This window comes from Carassius auratus, chromosome 12 (genome assembly GCF_003368295.1).
Source record: "Carassius auratus strain Wakin chromosome 12, ASM336829v1, whole genome shotgun sequence".
NCBI classification, from domain to species: domain Eukaryota; kingdom Metazoa; phylum Chordata; class Actinopteri; order Cypriniformes; family Cyprinidae; genus Carassius; species Carassius auratus.
The window spans coordinates 990,206-1,011,618 of NC_039254.1; the positions used below are offsets into that span (position 1 = coordinate 990,206).

The window sequence follows — 21,413 nt, forward strand, 5'->3', positions numbered from 1 at the left end:
TGCTAAAAACACAACCTCCTCCTTTAACGAGCACATTTTCACCCTGTTGAGAAACTCGTTAGTTCATTGTCATTAGCAGGAATCATTTAACAGTCCCAGCTGTTCATGGTTTCACTCTAAAATAATGTTTAAACATTTCTATATAAAGTCCACATCAGGAAATCAGTTTGAAGAGCACAGCAGCCAATGGAGTTTTTACAGTGTCCTTCTCTATTAATTATTCAAGATTTAAAAAACTTAATGCCAACACTTGAAGCCTCCATATATAATGCATTATAAAAGTATTTAAATGCATTAATTGTGCCTTCTAATGTACCTCATTATGCATCGCATGGTAACGTGGGTAATTGTGATTAGAGTTATGATGCTCATATTCATTGTTACAACTTTAGAAAGTATAATGCACAACAAACAACCTCAAATGTAATGTAACAAGGAGTCTGCAAATATTATAATGCATTTTCACATTAGTTTTTTATGCATTATATTGTGCATAATGAATATTTGTACATGCATAAATGAATCAAGTAAAGTGTAACTCAAATAATTCATTGAAAAATGTTCTGTTGTTAATTCGATATTTAGAAGGAAGGAAAAACTATTTCAAAACTTTTGCATTTGCTTGCAAAACATTTGTTCCTCTAATAAACTGTACTAAAGTAACTAAACCTAAAATTTAAATAAAAAATCCATCAAAACTATGGACATTAAAGATAAAAATAGCAAAGATTTAATTTTACTAAACCTAAAAAAAAATCAAAAATGACGTTTTTTTTTTATTATTGAGATATATATTGTTCCGTTTTATAGCTTTAATGTTTAATCATTTGAATTAAGTAAATACATTGAATATGTTTTTAAAAATCTAAAATAACACTTTTACGTCCCTCAGAGAAAGCACAGAAATATAATTTTTCCTTCCATTATGTTTTTTTTTCATATCCATGTTCCTTTAGGCTCTGCTTGCTTTAGTTGTTTCATGGAGCGTCAGATTTTGTGTTCCTCATAAAAACCACAGCATCTGTGTTTGAAATGACACGACAATGAGAGAATGATGAGGTCAGTCTGTTGTGTGTCCACTGTGCTGCTCATGATCCTCCAGCACATCTCCCATCATGCATCTGTTATCCTGAACTCATCCGACAGCAGTGCTGAAGATCCCGAGGCTGCTTTAGCTGAGATCACAATCAAGTCCTCCTCTTCCTGTGCTGAGTTTATTTGAGGCAGGAGCTGCTGGAGGGAAGCTGAGAGGATGTGGTTTTGACTTTCTGCTCGGTGAACGCCGTGGATATCTCCAGGTCTCCCTGTGAAGACATCAGCGCTGGGTTCTGCTGTGGGCCGGCCTGGTTCCTGCTGAAGGCCTCTGTTTTGAGCTGTTTGGAGAAGTGCACGCTGTGTTCGGGACGCTGCACGGGACGCCGCAGGTACACCGAAACAGTGGCCACGCAGTTCTTCTTGAAGTTCTCGTTCATGAAGGCGTAGACGATGGGGTTGTTGAAGGAGTTGGAGAAGCCGATGGCCTGCACCACAGCGATGATCATGTTCACTGTGACCTCGTCGTAGTTCTTCTCCAGCTCGTCTGAATCAATAACAGACAGATCTTGATACATTGTAAAACAGAGTTCCGGTGCTTGATTCTGATTGGCTGAGCTGAGTTCAAAGCTGTTGTAAATAACTCTACAAAGTAACATTCACCTTTGTTTACGTTTGTGTGTTGCTCGGCAACCACTTTGTTACAACCACAACTGATTCTGAGGAGCTACATTGTTTGGTGGAAGAATACTGTTTTTATTAATATCATTACACTTTATTTGCTCTGTTTTATTCTGTGAAACCTTGCTACGTATATGGAATAACTGCTTTATAACAGCAGTAAGCCTCATAAAGCCGTGGTTTACAGTGAATTTATAACAGACCTAACAACGTCCCTAAACTGTTATAAACTCACTGACTTCTTTGGGCTTATTTCTTTATTGGACAGCTCATATTAACAGTTAATCACCAAACGAAGGTTATTTAATCGGTTTCATTCTCAATTTGAGAATAATAATAGTCAATCATAACCGATATTTAGATATTATTTAGATATGTTTGTTACAATTAAATATTATAATAATTTATATTTGTGGTATAGTCATGGTATAATTTGTAGTATAATGCTACTAAATAATTAGAATAAGCAGTGTTATTAATCATTATTGTTATTGTTATTATTACTTTGTGTCCAAATTGTGCAGTACTACATAATTATTACCATTGCAAAAATTTTGTTTTATTACATTTAGTCATTTAGCAGATGCTTTTATCCAAAGAGATGCATACACAAAGCAAGTTGTTTTTTATTAGTATATTATAGTGTTAGAAGCCTTTTGTGCTTAATAACCGTAATGATAAATAATCACAACATTTTGGCCAAATTGTGCATTGCTTAATACATACATTTATCGCAAAATCTAAATAATTATTATTAATAATAATCATTGTTATTGTTGTTAGTAAACAAATTAATATTAGGTTTTATTAGCTGCAATATATATTTTTTTGATATATTAATAAAATTGCACAAGCCCTACAAACCAGATTTTTTTTTTTTATAAAAAATGTATATTAGAAAAATTACTAAATACATATTTAAAAAAATGTACAGCCCTACATTAAGACTTGCTTATTGCTGCAGCTGCCACGGAGAATAATGTGCCTTGCTACATTTCAGTGATCATTTCTGTCCAAGCCCCGTGTCCTCACACATCATGTGACACCAGTTACAGGAGTAAACACACTTACTGTACTCAAACAGCATGTGCACGATATGAAACGGAGCCCAGCAGACGGTGAACAGCAGGACGATAGTGATCATCATTTTTACAGCACGTTTCTTCTTCCTGTTTGAACAACAACAGAGTACAGCTGTGAAGGTAATTTTATTACAGTTTATTAATAGAACAACTCATTTATACGATGCATTTTGCTTATGTTGTCTGAATTAGATATTTATTTGCAGCCTTTATATATAATGCATTAGTATTTTGAATGTCTTTATTATGCATTGTGATGCACCTTTTAATGCATCACATGATCTCATGAAAAACAATATAATACTCATCTATTCACTGTTACAGCTTTAAACAGTATAATGCATGAAAACCAATAACAGATGCAACAAAAAATATCATAATGCATAGTGTATTTTTTTTTTACAGTATTGCCATATATGTATTTAAATAAAAAAATTAAATATTGTGAATTCCTAGAAACAAGCAAAAAAAAAAAAAAAAAAAAAAAAAAAAATATATATATATATATATATTTATTTATTTATTTTATTTTTTCTTTTTTTTCTTTTTTTTTGGAGGGGGGGGGGGTGCCTCAAATGTCATTTTATATCAGAAAACTTGCAATTAAGAGTTTTTCCCCCAAAAATTTACAATTTAATAATCCAAGAATCAACAAATATTGTAATGCATTTTAACTTTAGTTTGTTTAGCTTGTTTAATTATTATTTAATTTAGTTTAGTGAGCTATTTAGTCTATTTATGAAACAATACTGCATTTAATGTCTTAAAAAGTAGTTATATTCCATATTATTCCGCAAATAAGCCTGATTTTGATCACCAGAATTTGAATGTATGGAAACATGTTGAGTAAAATGCGAAAAACGTTTCCTCAGAAAGCTATAAATGAAAGGTGAAAAAAGTTATTTGCATTTTATTTACCTGTTTGATTTGGAAATGGAATGGTAAAATGGAAAAGCTGAAAATGCTTGTGAAATTGCTTGTTGTAAAACAAGGTCTCTGTTTGTTCGGACACTTGCCTGGAGATCTTGTTGATCTCTCTGTGGTTCATGGTGCTGAGGACGGAAGAGTCTCCCACACGTTTCCGGATCCAGAGCTCGATCCCGATGCGGCTGTAGAGGAAGAGCATGGCGGCCAGCGGCAGCAGGAACAGCGCCACCATGATGAAGGTGGTGTAAACCTGACGCTGCAGCAGCGAATGCCAGCGCTCCTGACAGCACACGTGATGATGATCGTACAGGAAGTCATACTTCACCTGAGCAACACAGAGTAGAGAGTCAACCAACTGGGATTCACATGGAGCATGCATGAGTTTAAAGCTGCTGTAAAGAGTTGCATGTATAAAATGTTTAGTTCAGGAACTGCTGAAATGTGTGTCTTCTAAATAAAGTCATGCTCTCTTTCAGTCATGCTTTGTAGATGTCTAGGTATTTTTGTTTTGAAAGAGAGAGTTTGGTGGAAGTTGCAAAACGACTGATATTGATTATAGCACCTTTAATGTGATTGCAAACCACGTTTGAAGCAATAGTACAATGCAATAATGGACTGGAGTGCTTATTGTGATGTTTTTAATAGCTGTTTGGACTCTCATTCTGACGGCACCCATTCACTGCAGAGCATCTGCTGATGAGACACTGATGCAATGCTACATTTCTCCAAACCTGATGATGACACAAACTCATCCTGATCTTTGATAGACCTGAGTTTGAGCACATTTTTAGCAATCGTCCATTTGCAACACTATTCTGGGACTATTGATATGATACGAAAGATTTTTGTAGCTTTCCAAAAAAATCAGCGTAGATTTCTTTAGAAGTGTTCATATCAGCGTCCAGCAGGGTGAGTAATGACTCATTTGGTGAACTCTGATAAAACAATGATTGATCAATTATCAGTGTCTTTGATCTGCTGACGGTCAAGCTATGGCGAAGCAATCAACCTTGCGCTTTTATTAAATACTATCTGTGATTGTAATGCTATTCTCAGTTTATTTTGTGATGTGGCTCACCTCGAGCTGTTGCACGAACAGCATCGGTGATCCGACCATGACAGCAGCGATCCACACCAGCCCTGTAGAGATGTACAGAAATAAATCAGATGATTGCTGGGTTCTGTCCCATGAGCCTGTGCTGGGAATGATGCATGAACCTATCAGAGGACATCCAGACAAAACCTCTCAGGTGAGCACTTCATATTTACACATGCAAATGCCCTTCATTTATATATCTATAAATATATGTATTAAATTCATTGCATCCAAAATAAAAGTTTTTGTTTACATTATACAGTCTATGTATGTGCACTGTGAATATTTATTATGCGTATATAAATACACATGCGTGCATATATTTTCAGAAAAATATGTTTCAAAATATATACTGTATGCGTGTATTTATATATACATTATAAATGTACACAGAACGCACACATGTTATGCAAACAAAAACCTTTATACAAATAATCATTTGAAAGCACTATATATATATTTCATTTGCAATGCTTCATGGGTATTATAATTATTTCTCTCATTAAAATATTTCAAAGTTTTGTACTTTTGTCTAATTTTCGTTGTGGTTGGCTTCATAGCTGCTTTTTTTTTTTAATGCTTTAACAAAAACTTTTAAAAAAATTCCCTGAGATAAAATGCATGGGGGAAAATTCTGGAATTAAGGTCACTGAGAAACTGTCGTAATATATAAAGTTATAAAACTTTTTTTTTTTAATTTAAAGAAAATCCTCTATCTCAGTCCACAGGTCTCTAAAAAGAACACCTTTAGAGGTCACACCATTCGGAGGATTAAATGACATGTTCTCCATCCTTTAGTAATCTCAATACGCTGCAGTGCATGATGGGAGTTACTTTAGCTCACTTTACCAGGAGCGTGCATTAAGAGTCAAGCCTGATTTCATGTGGACTTGTTTTTCTGCAGGTTTGTTTCCGCTTGCTTTCCTCACCTAGCATCCTGTAAGCTCGTTTGGGAGTGTACTGCCTCTTCATCTTGAGCGGATGGACGATGCCCTGGTATCTCTCCACAGCGATGCAGGTCATGGTGAGGATCCCGGTGACGATGGCTGTGGTCTGCACAAAAGGAACGGTCTTACACACCAGAACCCCTGCATGCACAAACACAAGATACACACAGTGTGAACACACCAAGCACACTTCACAGCAGTGCTCAACTCATACTACACACAGCTCCTATTTATCATTCAATTAGGGATAGTCATTTATTAAAATGAGCTCTTTGTTTAGGAAATATGTTTATCATGAATGCTGTTAATCGGTCAAGGGGACTCAAGTATTCCATTTCATTTTATGAAAATGTATAATATTTGTAGTTTTTACATTTTTGGTTTGATTTTAGTTCATGTTTTAGTAATTTTGTTGTGTGTATATATATATATATAGGACTTTACACTGAGTGTGAAACATAGTTACAGTTTAGCATGTTAAAATAAGAAATAATTCATGTTTTAGGTAAAGTGTCAAAAAATTGCGTTTGATTTATGTGCAATTCACAAATAACATCTGTTTTATTGTTTGGAGTAAAATGCGCATCCTCATCTAATCCTGCAGATTTTACATGATGCATTCTAAATCATATGAGCTCGTGCATTTAATGCATAACTGTATTGTGCATATGTTGGAATGAGGTGAAGAATACTGTAGCATGCCATTACAGGACAGCAGACCTATCATATTTAGTTTGTTAACGACTAGTTAAAGAGACTCTGACCTCCCAGCCACTCTGACGAGATGTTCTGCAGCAGTGTGAACGGGATGCAGAAGAAGGTGATGAGCAGGTCGCTGACCGCCAGAGAGCAGATGAAGATGTTGGTGGCGGTGCGCATCGCGCGCTTCCGGAGCACCATACACACCACCAGACTGTTCCCGACCAGAGCCAGAGCGAAGATAAGCACGTACATCACGACGAACGTGGCTTTGGCTTCTGCAGGGAGTTCTGGGATGTAGACCAGAGGCTGGATGTTGTAGGTGTGGATGAATTCCTGTCGCGAGAGGTTGTAGTACTGCAGGAGTTCGTGGAGAACCTCCGGAGTGATCTTCGCGGTGGCCGTCATCTCTGTAGAAGAAGACATGTCGGGTTCCAGCTTCTGCTGATCTCGGAGAAACGGGAAAAGTGTAAATGCAGTGATCCGCGGAGGTCTCGTGAACTGTTCTGCTGCTCACACGCGTCACGCGCGCGCGCTACTGTCTCTGAATAGACTACTTTTTTTTTCTTTCTTTGGCCAACCTTGTAATGTTGCTTAAAGATTTGATTTCCATTTAATTAAGTTATCCCTTACGAAAATTAACCATGATTTTACTACAAATAAAACCAAAAACCGATGGTTTTGCTTCATTAACTGTAGTAGTTTAACATAAAGCTGCTTCAAAAGGGTTTTTCACGGTGATGCCACAAAGAACCATCTCTTTCTTATCTTTTTATAACATGAAAATCCTTCTTTCGCCACAAAAAATAAAAATAAAAAATATTTGGTGAAACAGAAATGTACTTCAGACGTTAAATGTTCTTAAAGGAACCAGTTAAACACAAAAGGTTCTTCTATGGCATCACTGTTGAGCAACTTTTTTTTATTTAATTTTTTGTAAAGCTGTGGTTATACAACCTGATTTTGCCTTTTCATTTTCGTAAGGCATTTTTATTTATTTCGCGTGTTTTACGTGATGTTACTACCACAGTGTTTGGAAGCAGATAGTTGTTACATGTAACTAAATTATGTAATTTAATCACATACCAAAACCGGATACACTTTATTTGAAGGGGTTCTTGTTACAGTGTAATTATACATTTAAGTACTATTAAGTAATATTAATTAAGGTTTAAGGTAACTTGCATGTATGTGTAACAAGGACACCTTAAAATAAAGTGTTACCCAAATAAATGTACGGTATTTTTCGGACTATAAGTCGTACCTAAGTATAATTCGCATCAGTCCAAAAATACCTCATGATGAGGAAAAAAAACATATATAATTTGCACTGGACTATAAGTCGCATTTATTTAGAACCAAGAGAAAACATTACCGTCTACAGCCACGAGAGGGCGCTATGTGTTTTCAGTGTAGACTACAGGAGAACTGAGCAGCATAGAGCGCCCTCTGGCGGCTGGAGACGGTAATGATTTATCTTGATTAATTTCTCTTGGTTCATGTTAAATTAATTTTAATAATTTAGTCGCACCTGACTATAAGTCGCAGGAACAGCCAAGCTAGGAAAAAAGTGCGACTTATAGTCCAGAAAATACGGTAATTGTATTCAGTTATAGTTGCTGGGAAAAAATACGTAATTAAATTACAACTACTTATGAAAATGTTGACTATTACAAACTGGGCTGTATCCAATTTATTTATTTATTTATTTTTTATTTTTTTTATTGTTATATTTTCTCACACCCATATACAGATTTAATTATTTATTTCCTAGATTGTAGTGACTGCTCTAAAATATCAGACACCAGTGTTTCAGGACACATAGAATAGCTGTTCTATTTCTTTTTTTTTCTTTTTTCTTTTTTTAAGATGAACCATAGCTTCGTATCAGTTTCACAGCTACTAAACTAAATCTAACCTCAGAATGATCTCAAAGTTAGTCTGGTTTTATGGTGTGTCTGTGTTTTTAAATTCAATGATTATAATCTTAATTCAAGTGATGAAGGATTTCTAAAATGACAGTAATCAGTGTTTTTAATAGTTGCATTTATGCTTAAAACAAGAGCCAATATATGTCAATGGGGAATGAAAATGTGTTTGTTTTTTTCTTTGAATTAAGTTGATTTCTCTGAGCTCGTTGGCAGATATTTGTTCTTTCTATTGTTTTCCTAAGTAAATGTATCTTTATTTAGTCTATTAATCTATAAACTATTAGATAAACACTTTTTTTTGCACAGTATATATTCGCGCTATTTAAGCATTAAGCTGTTGTTTTTGTAATGTTAATTAAATGTATATCTGTTGGAAATTACATTTTCAAACTTTTAAGCATTGCTAATACAGTTCATCGTTTCCCCCATAAACATTTAGACATTAAATAACGGGAACATTAGAGATCATCCGGTGTTTTCTGGTCTAATTCCAGTCTGTGTGAAAATGAATAATGCAATCAGTGGATTGAGGCTATTTGTCTTCCTGTCGTGTTGTGGGGTGGGTGGACATGGTTGTGTTGAATTTAATTTGTTATCTAATATGTTTAATGGGAAATGTGGCTTTGTTGCTTTACAAAAAGTAATTTCCAATTACTTCTGTGCATCCTGTTTGCATGGGCCGATTTATCAGAGAGGAGTGATAACTGAGGTTTTAGAGTGTGTTCTTCATGCTGTAGTAGTATACTTCAGAAGAACACACTTCATGTGGTGTAGAAAATTACAGCTGAGTGCTCATGACAGATGTGCAAAAGTGGAGCAGAAATGTGACGCAATTGCATTGCATTGGTTAGTTGATTGATTCTGTGTGCATAAATGTGCATTCATCATGCTTTCTGTGTTTATTTTGGCCTTTGCATATACCCTAATATTGCATGTTAAATAAAATACAACAACAAGCAAAAAAAAAACAAAAAAACATATGAGGTCTTAGCATGTGAAAACTGTGTTATAGTTTAGATTCATAATCATTAAAAAAAATAAAAGTGTCAGCCTGAAGGATGTTTTAGAAGGGTCTCCGAGCGCGCACTTAAAGGTTAATGCGTTCACTTGAACTCACGACCGCTTCAAGTGGCTTAAAAATAATGCAGAATGAGTAGGTCGAGGTGTTTCAGTGTCTCTCCTGGAGCTTCAGTCTGGCTTTGTTCAGAGTCTCCAGGCAACAACAGCAAACACCAGAGGAACACAGTGAACCGAGGTGAGCTGCGCATTTCAAAGCCTTCCTAAAAAGATATTACACCACCTGTTAAAATACTGACTAGTGCATGAACGAAACAACCTCTGTGTGTCTAAATTACTAAAATGATGAAATATTGTAGTGCATGCTTTTAAAATGCGTTTATCTCTGTGACTCCTGGTGAACAGAACCAAGCACTTGGAATGATTTTTATTTTGTCTTGCAGAGATTATGGAGACTTCGGATGAGCAGGTGTATGAAGCTGAGCAGACACAGTCTGTGTGTCAGGAGAAAGCTCTGTGTGAGACGCCGAGCACGAGCAGGACTTCCACTAGAGGCAGCCTTCGCTTCGGGAGCCTCAGCCATCATTCCTTCTTCTCCAGACACAATCCTCATCCTCACAGAGTCAGACACATGCAGGGTGAGCCCATCCAGATACACATGCATGTTCAGAAACACCTTCATTTAAGGGAAGCATTTCTATTGCAAAGTATTTTTTCTTTTAATTAACACAATGACAAGATTTTAATAGGTTAAAGAGTTAGTTAGTGAATACATTTTACAGTGGGGACTGATCATGCATGAGGATGGGCAACTTCAAAATTCAATATATATGTATTATTAAATTAAAATATATCTGAATATGTATTTACATCAAACTATGGCCACAGAAAGAAACAGTGGTTTTTAATACATTCAAATTAAGATTTCACATTTGTGTCTTTTTTTTTCTTTTTTTTTGTCAGCACTTGTAGATATGTCAGTAAATGTATAAAATGAGATATTATTAAATTCTGTGTTCATTTTTATTTTATTTTTAAATTTTAGGTGTTTTTCATTTATGGTGTTATTTGGTGTCATGATTGTATATCAACATCCAATATATATCAACATATCAAACATTTACTAAATAAACGAAAAATAAATAAATAAATAATAATAATGATTATTATTATTTCTCAGGATGTTTGCCTGAAAAAAATATCCTAACATTCTTGAATCAAAATGCATTTAATTAATAAGATAAATCATGTTAATGTAGTAAGTTTTGTTAATGAATGAAAGAACAAACATTAAATATCCGTCAGAGTGGTCATAAATATAGAAAACAAGTTTTTTACTAGTTGGCAGACATTTTTTTTCTTAATTTGAGCATAAACTTAATTTTAATAAAACTATAAATATTTTATCTTGGTTTTTTTCCCAGTACAAAGATACATTTATTCAGATTGTATCTGATTTTTTTTTATTATATATATATATATATATATATATATATATATATATATATATATATATATATATATATATATATATATATATATATATATATATATATATATAATAAACAAAATCAGATTTATTATTTTATTTTTATTTTTGATAACAAGATTTATTTTATTTTAATTCTGAAATGAATGTATCTTGAATTAAAAATGTTTATATATATAAAACAAGATAAACTAGAGGCATAACTTTTTTTGTTTGTTTGTCTTTTGCAGTATATAGATGCAGTAATTTCTCTCATCTTAAGTAGGTCCAGAAACACCAGAAGAAAAAAAAAGCAGAAAAAAACGTTTGCATTAAATGCATGTGTGCATTATGCAAAATATTATTATTATCAATCCTGGCATTATTTTTTTAATTAGATGGAGCTGTCAGTCAGTTGTAACTTCTTAATGTTAAATTCTAGATGTTGTAATGCATTAGTGATAGAAAGTGTTGACACATAATGAGTTATAATGTTATGTTCATCTGTTCAGTGCATGACTTTAATGACGAGTTACTGCATTAACACACAGTTTGACCTCGCAGACAAGTGTGATTGATTTATATACTTCCACCTGTGAGAAAGTGTGAATAAGCAGGTCAATATAGGTTACTAATTTAGATTGTATTCAGTGAGAATGGAGTGAAATCAAGCACGAACAGGCTTCGGTCTCTGGATATTCATGCGTTGTTCTGATGTGAAGCGTGTGAAGAGGTGTTGCTTCGAGCAACAGATGATTTATTTATCGACAGCTGTGTTAAAACGACACGAGCATCAGATTCTCATCACGGCTCCCTCTGATTATTTAGCGTTTCTGTTGATAACTTTGATTTACTGTAATCCTGTGAAGTGGTTTGGCCACAGCTGGAGTCCAGTGCGGTTTAATGCAGTTTTTTGATCAGGGAGTGCATCAACACATGGATGCATGTCTCCTGCTGAATCCTGGGAGACTTGAAAGTCTGATCACATTTCCAGCTCTGATTTCTAATGGCCTCCTCTTTCCTAGGGTTGAATGGGAAGCCGGTTTGTACGGTGAATGATGATTGGTACGGCTTCACTCCTCTCTGTCCTCATCCTCTCATTAAAAGTCAAGTGTCTGGGAGCCGTTCGTCTGCGTTTGTCACACCTGAGATGGGCTCGGATCGCTCTGGACCACGAGCAGGTGCAGATAACAAACACTGAACACAGAAATCATGTTTATTCACCCCGGCCAAACCCACATCACTTTATTTCTTCAGGCAATGAGATGCAAGACGAGCTCAGAAAGCACTTTTGTGTGATTTTAATGCAAGGTTATTGATTGAAAACCTTTACAAGTTTGAATTCTTAATGCTTCAGTTTTTGGAAGGGCTTGGGGTTAGGTTTTAGGAGTGAAAACAACATTAAAGACAACTTTTTTACTTTTTACAACCGAGAGAGAAAAATATGCATGCAAAATTTTTTTTTCTACTTCTGTTTTTTTGTGTGTGTGTTTATGCATAGAATTTTTCTTCCTGTAAAAAGTAAAAAAAAAATATGTTTGACTTTAAAAAAAAAGTTTGAGAAAATATGCACATATAGAAAAGCTAAATAAATAGAAAGAAATAAGTTTGTGGATGTTTGTGGAGGTATTGTTATATATGCGCATAATGAATGTTTAAATGTTCTGAATGTTTTACAGAGAATCACCAATGCATAGCTTATTCTTTGTTTGACTTTGAATATAAAACTAGGATATAAGAAAGTATTTTTGGCGTAAAAAAATTCATGCATCTCATTCAGTATCATGAGAAACATCAATTCTGCCATGCATATATATATATATATTGCATGTGTAGGTGTTTCTTTTTTCCCTTTTCGATATTCTCTCTTCTGTTTCTTCTTCATGCTCTCAGCACTGATTTCTGAAAGCTGGCGTGAGGAACTGAAGGATTTGGCCACTAAAGTCAGTCTTTCAGCGGCGGCTGAGACCCAGCTGGACAAGAGAGAGGTGCTTGACCTTTAACTGGCTGTTGACATCACAAATGATGCATGAATAATGTTAAAAATCACATGAGCAGGAAGCAGAGAAAGCAGCGTTTCTGAAAGGATGGAGTGACATCAAACATTTGTTTTCAAGCTTTGGCATCTCCCACATTGCAAAACACTGCTGTCAGGAGAATAGAGGCTTTGAGCACAATCTGCTGAAAACGGATGATCAAATTTGTTTGATGTTTTTAGTATTTTATTATGCACTGATTTTATATATACATTTTTAATTAAATTAAAACAAAGCAAGCTGAAATTTAGCCTGCAACACTCTCTTGAATAGTGGAAATCAAAATAAAATCGGCCAAGATATTTAATAAAAAATTAAAGGCTGATTTGACTGATTTAGTTTTAGAGATGGTAACGCACATAAAACTTAAAAAATGCAATAAACATTATTTTAACAACATTAGATGTAACATACAAACCTAATGTACAAAACCAAAATTGATAAGGAAAAACAATGAAAAAAACAGTTATTTTAACAAAAAAAAAACATTATATTTGAAATGTAACAGGGAATTACGGTTATTTACTGTAAATGACATGTTATACCAAATACTGTAAAATTACATGTTAAGTCCAAAAAATTTTTTCCACCGTATATAGTAGAGATATTTATTGTTAACCATTTAATAGGTTTTTACTGTAACATTTTTACAGTTTTTTTTATACTGTTTAATTCACTTTAATCATTTTCTACAGTGCAGCTGATGGGGATTAGAAGTGAAAAGAGGAGACCTTTACATTTAAAGCATTTGGAAAGAAAAAAACTAGACATAATTTGTGCAAATAATAAAATAATACAGCAGTGTAAAGAGCTCTTCCATAGTTATTCTCTCTATTATCTCAGATGAGGTTTATTTAGCACATCTTTATGATTAGAAATGAATTTATTTTATAATTTTTTTGAATTTTGGCGCAAAAACTTCCCCAAAGATGAAGTACCTCCCATAATTTAAAATGCATTTGTGTGTGACATTTTGAACTGGATTAATGGACATATTATATTAGATTATTCAGAAAGAATCATGCATTCGCTCTTGGAGAATACAGCCAGTCTTTGTGTTTGTCTATGAATAAACTCAGAAACTGACGGATGAGGAAGTTCCTCGCAGGAAGACGCAGTATTCGGCGCAGTCCGGCCGGATCATCCCTGCCTCGTCCTGGGGAGGGAAGAAGCGCAGCAGCAGGACTTCACACAAACGAGTCCAGCGATGGCAGACACAAACCCTGGAGGGAGTCGAGCTCAAGGTAATGACATTCTCACGCTACAGTTTGATAGTCAATGTGAGCTCCAACTTTTAGTTAGTATGCAGTAGAAAGGAAATCCCGCTTTTTTATTACAATTGCTACTCACATTTTTGGTAAAAGCATCATCTGATTTTTACGATGTGGTGTTGAGGTCACGTCATACATGCAAAATACTAAATAGCATTCATTCACCTCTTGCAAAGTGTTTCAGAACAAATTAAGTGCATTATACTGAATGAACTCAAATAAAACACCAAGCATAAATACACAGCAGGTGCAAAGTTTCGAATAAGGTATTTTAGACATTTTTTCTTTTTTGAAAGAAGACTTTTCTGCTCACAAAGGCTGAACTTATTTTATTAAAAATACAAGAAAATGCACTTATATTGTGAAATATTATTACTATTTAATAGGAATCTTTTCTGTGTGAATATATTGTAAAATTTAATTTATTCCTGTGACGCAAAGCTGAATTTTCAGCATCATTACTGCCATCAGTGATAGTTTAAAATATAGTTATTTTCTGTTAGTTTTTAGTGCATTTTTATATTTAAAAAGTTCAGTCTTTGTGAGCAGAAGGGACATATTTCTTAATTAATCCCAATGTTTGACCAATAAAGTATGTTTGATATTTTTAGTGTTCTCAAACGTTCTTTGTTAGGAATAAACTGTGGTCGATTTCTTAGATTTATTTGATCAGACAGCCAAAACTTTATACATTTCTATACAAAACTGTTGTAAAAAAGTGTATTTATTGCACTTGCTGAATTAAGCATGCAATATGTTGCGGATAACCATGTAGCAAACTACATTGAAATTGTATAAATACAATAATATCTGCAGTCATATAAATTCATAACACAGTGTGTCAGGATAGATCCTGAAGCTCTTATTGTTTGCTCATTTTCAATTTAGGATATGATGAATATGAAAACAGGACACAAACTGCATGCCAAAGACATTAAATAAGCAATTCAAATATTTAATTACGATTCCATAATTTCCATATTTGGTTAGCTGGTTTTATTCAGTCCTGTGAGCTGCTGATATCAGTGTTCACTGTTTCTCTCCAGGGTTATTAAAGTTATTCTCATTTTTATTTAGCTTTATTTAACTTGATGCGCTAAACTCACTTTGTAATCATATATCAATGCTACTAAATGAACTGTTTTTTTTTTCAGGTGCTGGAGCTTTTGTGTCAGATCCTGCAGACTGATTCTCTCTCGACGGTTCAGCACTGGCTTCTGTTGGCGAGTGACAGAGGTGAAACATTTCCCATTGATTTAATTGATTGATTTTATACAAATATCTGACACGTGGTGAATGTTCTGCTTCGAAGAGCATTTAAAGACCTTCATGCTACTATCCTAAACTAACAAAATGAAGTTTTTGCTGATGAAATGTAAAATGCACAATCTCTTTTTTCCATTTTTTCCATTTTTCAAAATGTAAACTCAGAATTGCGAAATATAAATTCAGAATTGCGAAGTGTGAATTCAGAATTGCGAAGTGTGAATTCAGAATTGCGAAATATAAATTCAGAATTGTGAAATATAAATTCAGAATTGTGTAGTGTGAATTCAGAATTATGAAATATAAACTCAAATTTGCGAAATATGAACTCAGAATTGCGAAGTGTGAATTCAGAATTGCGAAAAAAAAATTCAGAATTGCGAAGTGTGAATTCAGAATTGCGGAAAAAAAAATTCAGAATTGCGAAGTGTGAATTCAGAATTGCGAAATAAAAATTCAGAATTGCGAAGTGTGAATTCAAAATTGCGAAATATAAATTCAGAATTGCGAAGTGTGAATTCAGAATTTTGAGATATAAATTCAGAATTGCGAAATATAAATTAAGAATTGTGAAATATAAACTCAGAATTGCGAAGTGTGAATTCAGAATTGTGAAATATAAATTCAGAATTGTGAAGTGTGAATTCAGATTTGTGAAATATAAATTCAGAATTGCGAAGTGTGAATTCTGAATTGTGAAATATAAATTCAGAATTGCGAAATAAAAATTCAGAATTGCGAAAAAAAAATTCAGAATTGCGAAGTGTGAATTCAAAATTGCGAAATGTAAATTCAGAATTGTGAAATATAAATTCAGAATTGTGAAATATAAATTCAGAATTGCAAAATATAAATTCAGAATTGTGAAATATAAACTCAGATTTGCGAAATATAAACTCAGAAGTGCGAAGTGTGAATTCAGAATTGCGAAATATAAACTCAGAATTGCGAAATATAAATTAAGAATTGCAAAATATAAATTCAGAATTGTGAAATATAAACTCAGAATTGCGAAGTGTGAATTCAGAATTGCGAAATATAAATTCAGAATTGCGAAGTGTGAATTCAGAATTGCGAAATATAAATTCAGAATCGCGAAATATAAATTAAGAATTGCAAAATATAAATTCAGAATTGTGAAATATAAACTCAGAATTGCGAAGTGTGTATTCAGAATTGCGAAATATAAACTCAGAATTGCGAAGTGTGAATTCAGAATTGCGAAATATAAATTCAGAATTGCGAAATATAAATTAAGAATTGCAAAATATAAATTCAGAATTGTGAAATATAAACTCAGAATTGCGAAATGTGAATTCAAAATAGCTAAATATATACTCAGATTTGCAAGATCTTAAGTCAGATTTGTGAGATGCCACAGAATTGTGAGATTAAAAAGTCACACATAGATATGGTTTTATCCTGTGATATAGACAGGTGTGCATAGTTCTGTGCATCTAATTTGTCATGAGTAAAAACTGTTTTCAATTTATTCAAGTTACTCATGAGAACATCTCTTAAAACAATCATACATAATAATGCAGTACAAACACAGCAGGGAAGCATGAAGGGTCCTATTAGTTTCTCTTATGGTAACATCTGTGAGTTTAACACTTGGACACGGGCCGATGGTGTCCTGCAGATGGATGTGCTAATGAAGACTCATTAGATGTGTTTGTGCTCTCAGAGAAAGAGCTGGTTCAGGGGTTACTCCAGCAGGCCATGGCCGACTCCAGCTCTCTGACCCAGCAGACGTCTGGATCTGAACTTCTGCCTTTGACGTCTGAAGATCTGCCTGATCACGTGTTCCTCAGCTCATCTGTCAGCCGAAGCAAGAGCATGTGGGTGTTTCCAACAGGGTTTTATTGTAGCTGTCTTATATTATTGGTAGAATTCTGTTCCTATCTGTTTATGCAGTGCACTAATTACTCTCTCTAAAAAGTATTGCATTACCTATTACTAATTACTTAGTAACTCCCACATCAGCCTCAGCCAGTTCAACAATATAAGAATTGAATTGAAATGCTCTTTTACTTAAATACATAATATAAAATTGCATTTTTTTTTCTTAAACTGAAAACTAAAAAATAAGTATATGTATGTATATATATATATATATATATATATATATATATATATATATATATATATATATATATATATATATATTTAAAGGAGAAAGTTACAGTTAAAACCCTTATTTTAGCATTAGATGTAAATTTTTTATGTTAAATATCCTTTATAGTTTTATGTATAATCTATTTAGTATTTAATTTTATTAGATCAAGAGTAACTGTAATTAAAATGTGGAATGATTAAGAGTAATCCCTTACATTATGTTTTCAAGGTATGTAATTCAATTAAAGTAATTGATTATGCATTACACTCAACATTGCTATTAACTAAGAAGAAACTCTGATTAACAATTAAGCTAATTAGTAGTAATAAATTACTAAATGTTAAATCTAATAAATACTATTTTTGTAAATACAGCAAATGGAAAATTAATTATACCATGCACATTTTTTTTTATTTCTTACTCAGTATTTTTTCTCTAGTATTTTTTTTCCAATAAAATGTAATTTATCTATCTAAAAATTGAAATCAGAATTAAGTAAGATTATGCTTAAAATAAGCAAAAATATGTCATTGTGGTCAAAAATATAATTTTTTTTTTTTTGTGACCTGTTGGCAGATTTTATTTTTCTTGTTTCAAGCAAAAACTCACTTACTGTAAATTGATGTTTTTTTTTCTCCCTAAAAAATAAGTTATAATATCTGAAGTCATTTTGCTTTTCAAGTAAATATTTTGTTCTAAGAATTGTTTTGTTTTTAATTTTTTTTTTAAAAACAAGACAAATATTAAGCAATCATTTTTTTTTGCAGTTTAAATATAAATATATATACAGTAATAATTATTTGAAATAATATTCTAAATAAATTGGCAAATTTCACAAATTATAGCAGATAAATATATATTATTTTTTCATCAATAATTATTTGGAATAGTATTAAAGTGAAAAGCATGGTGTAAAGTAGTCTTTTCATTGTAAGTGTTTAAATAATATTTGTTATAGCGATTTTTTTTTTGGACAGTAATTCCTTCTGAAGGACAATAACTAAGTTAATATTAATTACTACAATATTAATACTGTTTTCCTCATTTGTTCCCGAGTAGTACAGTATTCTTAAGCGTTACCCCTATCATAATATGGTTATATGACTATGATTATGAATGTTTCAAGACTTTATTATCTTTCTTTTGCACAGTTCACATCCCGAAGAGACATTACAGGACAATCCAGGTGAGGCTTTTGTACTTGTGTCAGATGTATTGTGAATTGGAGTGTTATTAATACGCCATTGTCATTCCGAGAGGATTGAGTTCATGACTCCACGTAGGCTGCTTTTGGCAGAGAAGATTAATGTTGCTCTCAGCTTTCATTAAAACACGATTTGGCTCTGTTTCAAACTCTAGTGAGTCTCCGTCTGCATCAGGGCTCCTCGTTCCTTTTTCTGTTTCCATTTCGTTTCACCTGGGTAGGATTTTCAAGTGAACTCACAGACTTTGATTAGTGGATTTAAGTGGATCTAGAGCTAAACACTGTAGGAAAGTGACTCTTGAGGATTGAGATACACTGTTCACATAAACAGGTTGCTTAAGCTTCAATATTCATTTAACATTTCCATTGCATAAATGTTCTTTACATTCCATGCTTCTTTTAAATGGTTCTAGTGTGAGTTGATTTTGAAGGATTTTGTCCACATTTTTCGATGTCGAGTCGACACTAGTATGTATATTGGACACAGATTCTGTTTTTTAGTGTCAGACTCTGAGTCCATCCAATCAGAGAAGATCAAACGTGTTTGATGTTTTCAGACAATCTTAGAAAACATTTGTTGTTGTTGTCTCCTAGCAACTGTGCACATGTTTCTGTGTTTGTTTGTTGTTGGTAGTGTTTGCTCCTCTCTTGGTGCTTTACAAAACTCTTTTATGTTCCAGCCTCAAAGGAATAGCTCAAAATGACATCTAAAATTTGAAAATCAATCAGGTTTGTAGAAATGTAGCATTCAGTGTCTCATCAATGGATGCTCTGCAGTGAATGGGTGCCGTCAGAATGAGAGTCTGATAAAAACATCACAATAATCCACAGCACTCCAGTCCATCAGTGAACATCTGGAGAAGACAAAAGATGAAACACATCCAGCATTAAGACGCTTTAAACGAGTCTATAATCCATAATAACTCTTCCTCCAGTGAAAAAGTGTTCTGGTCTGAATCAGGAGAGAAATCTGCACAGATCAAGCAGCGTTTAAACAGCTCTAAACTAATATGTGTCTGGATTCTGATGTGAGAGACAACAGCAGATTAACTTTTTTTACTGAAGGAAGCGTTATTATGAATTATGGACTTGTATTTTAGTTAAAAACTAAACTCTTTGAAGTTTACATATACACTCAGAAAAAAGGTACAAAAGCTGTCACTGAGGCGGAATCTTTTTTTTTTTTTTGTAGTCAAGTTTTTGTACATTATTTACCCCTGGAGTGTACTTATTAAAGGTACATATTAGTATCTAAAGTGTAAATATTAGTACTTATATGGTTCTTATGATTAAGGGTACATGCCCAGTTCCGCTATTGTACCTTTTTTTGTCTGTGTGCATGTGCTAGTGATCTCCTAAATCTTTCTTCTGGAGAAAACATGTTAATAAGTGATCTTGAACTTGTGTTGTTAAATCTTATGATTATTTGTATTTTTTCGTTAATTCTTTTGAAGTGAAATCCAAATTCGAAGTGAAATGCATTTCCTTGTGTAGAAAGAACTTCTTTGAATTGTAAAAAATAAATAGATGCATCTTTATACTTTGATATCACGATAAATAAGATATTACAACGAAATGACCGATGCTCTGGGTTTCTATAAACTCAAATGACTGACTGATTCTCAGGATGTTCTCAGGATCTTATAATAGTCTCAGATTGTTCTCAGGATGTTGTGTTTCTTTGTCTCTTTCTGTTCCAGAGCGGATCGGAGAGGCAGAAGTTCTCACGCTGTACCCAGAAAACACATAATGCCGCTGCTGTCATGAACATTAGCTCGTTTAGCAGTTTCATTATCATAATCATCATGAGTATGTTCAGTTTTAATTTCTGGTTAATAAAGAATAAAACAGGTATTTTTCTTGAGCGTATATTTATTTTCTGTGGGAGTCACGACGTCTCTTGTGAAATGTCACAAGTCAGGCACCAAAACAAACAATTTAGACAGTTTACAGCTCAAATAACAATATTTGCATGGAAGGTTTAATATACTGCGAGCGCTTTAACACACATATGAGATGCACATTTCTATTATAGATCTTAGACTTCCATTGCATTACAATACTTTCAGTTGATAATCACGTCGTTTTGAATCAAGAACACTGAACTGAAATAAAAAGTTAAGCAAAAATGCCAATTCTGTCATCATTTACTCAGGAATGTGATGATGCTTTACACTGTTTTGTAATTGTTACAAGAGTAAAATCAAAGTTTTAACTAGTGTTTTCAGGTAAAAATGACTCAACCTGCTATAACAACATGCTTTCTTTGTGCATATCACAGTCCAAATAGTTTGCTCTTTTGCATGTTAAAATCTGTGATGCTTGTTTGCAGACAGTGGCAAATCTGAGGAGCGATCGAAACAATATCGGTGCTCTTCTGAAACACGCGGGAGCTTCCAAGGGTTTTCTCATTTGAAACATTTAATCTCATCGGGGTTCAGTATGCAAACAGCTTCTCTATTGTTTTATTTCCCAGGGGTGAGTTAGTGGCCAGCTGCGAGATCATGTGTTGCGTCCGATGCCAGAATAAGAAAACTGATTTTCTTTTAGTGCAAACTGTCCCCCGCTGAAGCACTACTCACATTGTGGAAGGAGAACAGCTGTAATGGAGGGTTGTCATCGTCACCCTTTCATTTC

The 21,413-nt window shown here is 33.6% G+C and overlaps 2 protein-coding genes across 2 annotated transcripts; one reads left to right on the top strand and one right to left on the bottom strand.

The window, feature by feature from the left end:
• Positions 1 to 888: 888 nt before the first annotated feature.
• On the bottom strand, positions 889 to 7,196 carry LOC113111414 (pyroglutamylated RFamide peptide receptor-like). Its single transcript, XM_026276082.1, has 6 exons — positions 6,530 to 7,196; positions 5,748 to 5,906; positions 4,801 to 4,862; positions 3,808 to 4,047; positions 2,785 to 2,878; positions 889 to 1,579 (listed from the first exon to the last, which is right to left on the bottom strand). The coding sequence occupies exons 1-6, from the start codon at positions 6,888 to 6,890 to the stop codon at positions 1,215 to 1,217; spliced, it is 1,281 nt and encodes a 426-aa protein (XP_026131867.1). The 5' UTR covers positions 6,891 to 7,196; the 3' UTR covers positions 889 to 1,214.
• A 2,245-nt stretch (positions 7,197 to 9,441) lies between these two features.
• LOC113111398 (protein TBATA) lies at positions 9,442 to 20,628 on the top strand. The gene is made up of 9 exons (XM_026276062.1): positions 9,442 to 9,650; positions 9,856 to 10,050; positions 11,906 to 12,061; positions 12,774 to 12,868; positions 13,996 to 14,160; positions 15,342 to 15,423; positions 17,141 to 17,294; positions 18,724 to 18,758; positions 20,477 to 20,628. The coding sequence occupies exons 1-9, from the start codon at positions 9,545 to 9,547 to the stop codon at positions 20,524 to 20,526; spliced, it is 1,038 nt and encodes a 345-aa protein (XP_026131847.1). The 5' UTR covers positions 9,442 to 9,544; the 3' UTR covers positions 20,527 to 20,628.
• Positions 20,629 to 21,413: the final 785 nt, after the last annotated feature.

What these genes read in the sequence shown, in the direction of transcription:
- LOC113111398 (XM_026276062.1), top strand. Translation starts at nt 9,545, where the DNA reads ATGAGTAGGTCGAGGTGTTTCAGTGTCTCTCCTGGAGCTTCAGTCTGG. An exon ending in CAGAGTCAGACACATGCAGG is followed by an intron (nt 10,051 to 11,905) that starts GTGAGCCCATCC and finishes CCTCTTTCCTAG; the next exon opens with GGTTGAATGGGAAGCCGGTT. An exon ending in TGGAGGGAGTCGAGCTCAAG is followed by an intron (nt 14,161 to 15,341) that starts GTAATGACATTC and finishes TTTTTTTTTCAG; the next exon opens with GTGCTGGAGCTTTTGTGTCA.
- LOC113111414 (XM_026276082.1), bottom strand. Translation starts at nt 6,890, where the DNA reads ATGTCTTCTTCTACAGAGATGACGGCCACCGCGAAGATCACTCCGGAG. An exon ending in ACGAGCTTACAGGATGCTAG is followed by an intron (nt 4,863 to 5,747) that starts GTGAGGAAAGCA and finishes ACATCTCTACAG; the next exon opens with GGCTGGTGTGGATCGCTGCT. An exon ending in GCACATGCTGTTTGAGTACA is followed by an intron (nt 1,580 to 2,784) that starts GTAAGTGTGTTT and finishes TTATTGATTCAG; the next exon opens with ACGAGCTGGAGAAGAACTAC.